The sequence below is a fragment of the Arachis ipaensis genome, chromosome B04 (genome assembly GCF_000816755.2).
Source record: "Arachis ipaensis cultivar K30076 chromosome B04, Araip1.1, whole genome shotgun sequence".
In the NCBI taxonomy this organism is placed as follows: domain Eukaryota; kingdom Viridiplantae; phylum Streptophyta; class Magnoliopsida; order Fabales; family Fabaceae; genus Arachis; species Arachis ipaensis.
This window is the reverse complement of record NC_029788.2, coordinates 118,063,044-118,069,968: the sequence shown is the minus strand read 5'-3', so window position 1 is coordinate 118,069,968 and position 6,925 is coordinate 118,063,044. Positions and strand designations below refer to the sequence as shown.

Genomic DNA, 6,925 nt, shown 5'->3' with positions numbered 1-6,925 from the left:
ATTGTAGAGATCATTATTCCGATTCTAATTATTTATATAAATATTTTTATTTTTTTTTTGAATAAATTTGTACTAGAGATGAATATTAATTTATTACATTATTTAACTTATTTAACAAAATAAATTCTAAAAATAGACTATTTTCAAATTTTACTAATTAAGACAAAAAAGATAATCAATCAATAAGACCAAGCCCATTTGGAGACTCATTAATTTAGATATGTTTTATCTATGTGTGTAACCCATTGGCATGGAGTAAAGGAGTGCTTTACAAGGGTGTGGGACAGCTTTTGGCTTCGGAGGGAGGGAGTTGTGAGGTAGCTTTTGGCTGTACCAATGGAGCAAGAAATCGGAGGGAGGGAGTTGTGTGCCAAAAAAAATGAGGTACTAAATCGGAGAGTCCGAAATGTGAGGGATGAAAATTTTAAATTTAACAGTGAACTAATCGGACCCTCCGATTAGTTTTTTTTTTTAATTAGAAAACGGACCCTCCGAATTTGCATGAAAATTTATTTTTTTGAAAACGGACCGTCCGAGTTCTACCACTACAACTCCCTCGGTCCGAATTGTGTTTCACTGTCACCACATGCAGGTCAAGCACCTGTGTACTCCATAACGAGGCAAGACACCAAACTTACCTCCATATTAAAAATAAAAAACGCCATTTGGAGCCTAAGTCCCTAACCTATCAAATGCCGAATAAAAAAAAAGAAAAGAAAATCACACACTTTTTCTCTCTCTCTCTCTCTCTTCGAATTCTTCATCATTTCAACAAATCATCTCTCTCCTCCGATCAAAACTCAAAATCAAAATCAAACCTTTCAACTCTTCGCTGCTTACTAGATCTGTGTACAATAACAACACCACCACCGAAGAAAAAAGAACCATTTCCCCCTCCTCAAACCACCGGAAACCAAACCCTAAACTACCCAATTTTTTTTCGTTGGGTCCGCTTTCTTGTATGATTCGTTGAAAGTAAAAAAACTTCCAGATTTTCTCCCAGATTTTGTTAGTTTAGGTTTGAATTGAAACCTCATTTCCATTAGAAAAGAAAAAAACCCGTAAAGGGTTCGGCATCCAATATCTCAGCGATCCAGAGGATAGAAAACCCTAGCTTCGTAGTTTTAGAGAGAGAACAGATTCTTGTAAATTCTTTTTTCGTGTAGTGAAAATTCTTCTTTTTTCTTTTCCCTCTTGTTTGTGGGTTTGAAATTTGGTGGTGATGAACAACAATAGAGCGAGGTACCCACCTGGGATCGGATTAGGTCGTGGAAATGGTGGTTTCAACACTGGGTTTCAACCAAGGCCACCTCAACAACAGTATGTGCAAAGGCACATGGTTCAGCCGCAGCATCCTCATCAGTACCAGCACTATCAGCAGAATCAGCAACAACATCAACAACAACAGCAGCAACAACAACAACAACAGTGGTTGAGAAGGACCCAATTGGGTGGCGGTGGAAGTAATGACAATAACGTTGTTGAGGAGGTTGAGAAGACCGTACAGTCTGAAGCCGTGGACTCAAGGTTGTATTTTGATGCTTTCTTTGTGTAATTTGTGTTTTGGTACTTGCCCATATTTATTTATGAAGTTATTTGTATTTACTTTCTCAAATATCAGATTTTGTGTATTTCGGTGTATGCATTCTCTATGGACATGTATTTGTGTTGTTTGATCCATGTGACTGATTCCATTCTGTGGGAAAAGGTGGTTGTTGGTGGTGATGATGTGCATTTCATTTTGAAGAGGTTAATGAGTGCTAGAGTTATTGGCTAGAACGTGGGTTAGGATTTCATTGATGTTAGTCACTCTTTTCAGTGGGTGATAGCCAAACAGTGATTTAGAATATGTGCTGAATGATAGGAATAGCAGTGAGGCAATCTTCTTATATATGATATTTGTGATTAATGTTTGTTGATGCTGTACACCTGTTATTTAGACAGCTTGAGTATTTTCAGCTCAAGTTTTCTTCATTTCAATGGCGAAACCAGCATGCTACCTTGGATGCTAATTTGAATTTGCTGGTTTATCTACTATAGTTACTTTTGGTTTTGCTGCTACTTTCTATTTGGTGAAGACTTGAGTCATGCTAATTGAATTATGTGATTGGAATATTTGTGTGTAATATGGAAATTTGAAAGATGATGTCTTAAATGGGCGTAGAACATCAACTTTGATTACCAAACGAAATTTTTTATTGTCTAACATAACCAAAATTTTGTTGATATTCTGTTGCAAAATGTTTTATGATAAGGAGTGACATTTTCTTTCCTTTTTTTTGGTTGGATGAAGCTATAACACCTTTTGTTGCCTAAGGAAAAATGTGTTCTAATATTGTGAGGTCCTCAATTTGATTTCCTTTATTTAGTTCACAAGATTGGAAGGCAAGATTAAAGGTTCCACCGCCTGATACACGCTATAAGACTGAGGTATGATAATGAAAAGATTAAACTATTATCTTATGCTCCAAGTGATTGGTTATATGAAATATGGATTATTTTCTATCATATTTTGTTTGAGATATAAACTTTGTTTTTCCCTTTGAGATCCTTGAAGTGGTGCAACTATATATATATATATGATCTGGGGAATTTAGTTCATTATGTTGATTAATGCACCATTTTATGTACCCTGTGCTCTTTTTGGCATTTGAGATTGCCATCTTTCAGTACTTAGACATCGACTTTAAAATACAGCCATACATGCAAAACGTACAAACTGCATTTGCTATGACTTCCTTTGCAAGTTCTATTCTTTGTAAATGGTGAAATGGCATTTAATTTGGTGACTGTGTTAATTGTTTAAACATTTTATTCATGGGGTTCAGAGTTTTCATTTTTGTTGGATTTATGGGCAGTAGGATCCACACTTTGTACTTTTAGCTTCAATTTAGTACTTTTTGAAGACAAAAGGTTTGAAGTTAGTAATTATAGATTAACAACAAATTATATATTTATATCCCGATCTTCATTTTATTACAGGATGTAACGGCAACTAAAGGAAATGAATTCGAGGATTACTTTTTGAAGCGTGAGCTGCTCATGGGAATATATGAGAAGGGTTTTGAGAGACCTTCACCAATCCAAGAAGAAAGTATTCCAATTGCTCTTACTGGCAGTGACATTCTTGCAAGGGCTAAGAATGGAACAGGCAAAACAGCTGCATTTTGTATTCCTGCATTGGAAAAAATTGATCAAGATAATAATGTTATTCAAGGTATGCCTTTTTTACCATAAGCATTTAACAAGATGCGCTCTCATTGAAATTTTGTTTGTTCATTTTTTGTAATTCTTTCTGTATACTTTTGCTTCTTCCAAGCACTGAATTTGTCGTTAAAACTGGGAGAGAAGATAGGAAAGTTCCAGCAAGTTATATTTTTTTTCTAAATGTTCACTTTTCAGCTTTTTTATTAGAGGAAGATGCAAAAGATCCTTAGAACTGCTTTATTTCAATTAAACTTATTGAAATTCCTGTATGATTTCACTGATTTCTGGTTTGTAAGTTGTTGCACTTGAAAAGTAATGTAGTAATGAAACAAGGCATTGATGGATTTTGGTTGCCCAAAAAAAGAAAGAAAAGTAAAGGATATGTTTGATTGCTTGTTGATGCATGATTTGATTCTTCGTTATTCTTTAGTTCATGGCTAATGGGTTTTTGATCGAGTATTGATGTTATATTCTGGTAGTAAATTTGGATTTGTTCTATGATGCAGTTGTTATATTGGTCCCAACCAGAGAATTGGCCTTGCAGACTTCTCAAGTGTGTAAAGAACTCGGAAAACATTTGAAAATTCAGGTTATGGTAACAACTGGTGGTACCAGCCTAAAAGATGACATTATGCGATTATATCAACCAGTTCATTTGCTGGTTGGAACTCCAGGAAGAATTTTGGATCTTGCAAAGAAGGGCGTTTGTGTTTTGAAAGATTGCTCTATGCTAGTTATGGATGAGGTAATGAGTTCACCTGAAATGTATTAGATTATATAGTATCTCGGGGATAATCCTTAACTGTTTGAAAATGTTGTATATTAAAGGAGAGTAGGAGATTTAGGAAGATGACGGTAAAAAATGATTTTATGTTGATAGAAGGGATTGTCCTCTACATAGGTTCAGCCTGATCCACTAGGTTCTCTGATACCTGTTTATTGCATCTGGGATTTTTGTCGTAAATATTCACTTATCAGTAATCTCAGATTTTTCCGTTGCATTTTATTTTGTGGTACTTTTAACATCAGCCCGGTAATCCAATTTTGTCTATTGAAGCTCTATGCTGTTCTTTTTCAGGCTGATAAGCTTCTGTCCCCGGAGTTCCAACCTTCAATAGAGCAGCTGATTCAATTTCTTCCTCCAACCCGTCAAATCCTGATGTTTTCTGCAACATTTCCCGTTACTGTAAAGGACTTCAAAGATAGATATCTTCGAAAGCCATATATCATTAATCTTATGGATGAGCTAACTCTGAAGGGTATTACACAGTATTATGCATTTGTGGAAGAGAGACAGAAAGTCCACTGCCTAAATACTCTTTTCTCTAAGGTATGTGCTATCTATGTCAATACTGGATTTTCCCAATTTTACCAGCTGTGAATTTATTAACAAGTCAACAATGTCAATATTTTACAGCTTCAAATAAACCAGTCAATCATCTTCTGTAATTCAGTGAATCGGGTTGAACTCCTTGCCAAGAAAATAACAGAACTTGGATATTCTTGTTTCTATATTCATGCCAAGATGTTGCAAGACCACCGTAACAGAGTATTTCACGATTTTCGCAATGGTGCATGCAGGAATCTTGTTTGTACTGGTATGTTGTTGGCATTATAGCATGCTTGCTAAAGTTAGCAAAATTATTGAGTTCTTTGAGTTGAGTCAGGTTGATGCTTATCCTGCTTGATGTAGCCATCTAAAATATGCAAATTATTTCTGTGCCTGTTTACTTTATTTTCTTAGAATTATTATTAGTAATTTTCATTTTTGTATGTTTGACATCAATTTTCATTGGTCGAGTCACTGATTATGTAAGAAAAACTGACAGTGGATGCTGATCCCTTGTTAATTATACCTTATCAGTTGTTTTATTTTTCGAAGATAGATTGTCCTAACCATTTTTTAAAAAAAATCTTGTATCAACCGCAGATCTTTTTACTAGAGGTATAGACATCCAAGCAGTCAACGTTGTTATTAACTTTGATTTTCCGAAGAACTCAGAAACCTATCTGCACAGGGTATGCTTGATTTCTACTTTCTTCACTATATTGGTAGTGGTTCTTTCTACTCGTCCTTATTGATGTTCCTTTGATTTCAGGTTGGTCGTTCAGGAAGGTTTGGACACCTTGGTTTAGCAGTAAACTTGATTACATATGAGGATCGCTTCAATTTGTAAGTATTTGAGTTAGGTACAAAGCTAAGATATACTTTCTGCAGTTTTCTGATTTGTTTCCATCAATTTGTGCAGATATAGGATTGAACAAGAGCTTGGCACTGAAATAAAACAAATTCCACCACATATTGATCAGGCTATATATTGCCGGTGAGTGGTGCTAAATACCCGTGTCGGACCCTTGACAGTGGCGAATAGTCATGGTGAGTACTTAGTCTTGTTACTGAATTATCACTTCTGCAAATTGTTTTCATTGGAAACACAATGATCCCACAAGAGAGTTGTTGATGTCAAAATTTCGGTTGTTTCTACTTTGTTCACCAATTTGTTGTCTGTGATTCAGTTATATTTTTCTGTTGTGTTGTTGATTGCTGCATGTATGTTTTTTACAGGTTTTAATGAAATATGAGGGTCGTTCAAGCACGCGCGCATGATTTTAAATGTGTATATGCTATGAAAATTGTGGTATTGTCATTGTCAGACACTTCCATGAACGAACACTGTTTCGTTCATTTCTACTGTTGATACTTGAGAGCCCTGGGACATTATTAGGACCTTCAGCATGTTTAATGTTGACTTTTAAATGCCAGATAACATATGCAGATGTGTTTGTTACTAAATAGTCTTTTTCGTTTTGTTTGACTTTGTTGGTAATCCCCTCAACTATATTTAGGAATGTACCATGTTTGTTATGAAGATGTCCCTTGGAATTCTACTATGGTATTGTGGATTTCCCTATAAGGTTCTTAGTGGTGGTTGATATTTCAACATAGTATGTTACATGAACATTGTTTGTTTCATGGTGATCCTGGTTTGTGTTGATTGCATTCATGGTGATGAATGCAAAGTTGTAGCAGCATTTTGTATCCAAGGTTATGCTATTTTAATTTTTCAATGTGGTTCACTTCACAATTAGTATTGCACAATATAAGGTGCACATTTTGCATCTCCTTGTGGAAATTGCGAAGTTGCAAAACTCAATTTCATGGGTTATAAAATGGCTATTAGTTTCACGTGACATGCAATAGAAAACGATCATATCGGAATGTTGTAATTGTTTGTATAATGAATTAGTCTTACTAAAAACAATGTGAAGTTTAGCAATGAAGATGGGTGCTCATGTTTTTATTTTTTTAACCAATGAATCTGATGTTACAAACATTAGCACAAAGGATAAGCGTGTGTTTATTTTTCTTATTTATATGGCATAATTTATTGAACCAACACAAAGGGAGAGGACAAAAGATTTTTTCCTTTTTTTTGGGTCAGTGCCTGGTGCCAAACAAGGCCCAGGCCAAATCACAGAACCCATGCCCCGAACCGAACCGAACTTGATGGCTCAACATTTAACCTTAAGTTCTACCTTTGACCGAATCCGGCTGAGAAAATTAGAAAAGAAAATGTTACTTGAATATAAAAAAATGGTTTTTAAATTAATTATTATATATATAAATATATTATTTATTTAATTTTTAATGTGTATTTTATATTTTAATATATATTTTATACTAGTAGTTAATTTTATTATTTAATTTTATGCAGCA

The 6,925-nt window shown here is 34.7% G+C and overlaps 1 protein-coding gene across 2 annotated transcripts; it reads left to right on the top strand.

The window, feature by feature from the left end:
* LOC107634978 (DEAD-box ATP-dependent RNA helicase 8) lies at positions 676–6,276 on the top strand. 2 transcript variants are annotated; one of them, XM_016338321.2, is made up of 10 exons: positions 676–1,527; positions 2,370–2,430; positions 2,983–3,217; positions 3,714–3,952; positions 4,286–4,537; positions 4,625–4,805; positions 5,138–5,226; positions 5,307–5,380; positions 5,457–5,584; positions 5,774–6,276. In XM_016338321.2, exons 1-9 carry the CDS (start codon positions 1,223–1,225, stop codon positions 5,533–5,535), a joined length of 1,515 nt encoding a protein of 504 aa, XP_016193807.1. In that variant the 5' UTR covers positions 676–1,222; the 3' UTR covers positions 5,536–5,584; positions 5,774–6,276. The 2 variants fall into 2 exon arrangements, with proteins under 2 accessions (XP_016193807.1, XP_020977397.1); XM_021121738.1 differs by lacking the exons at positions 5,138–5,226; positions 5,774–6,276 and having other exon boundaries at positions 5,457–5,509.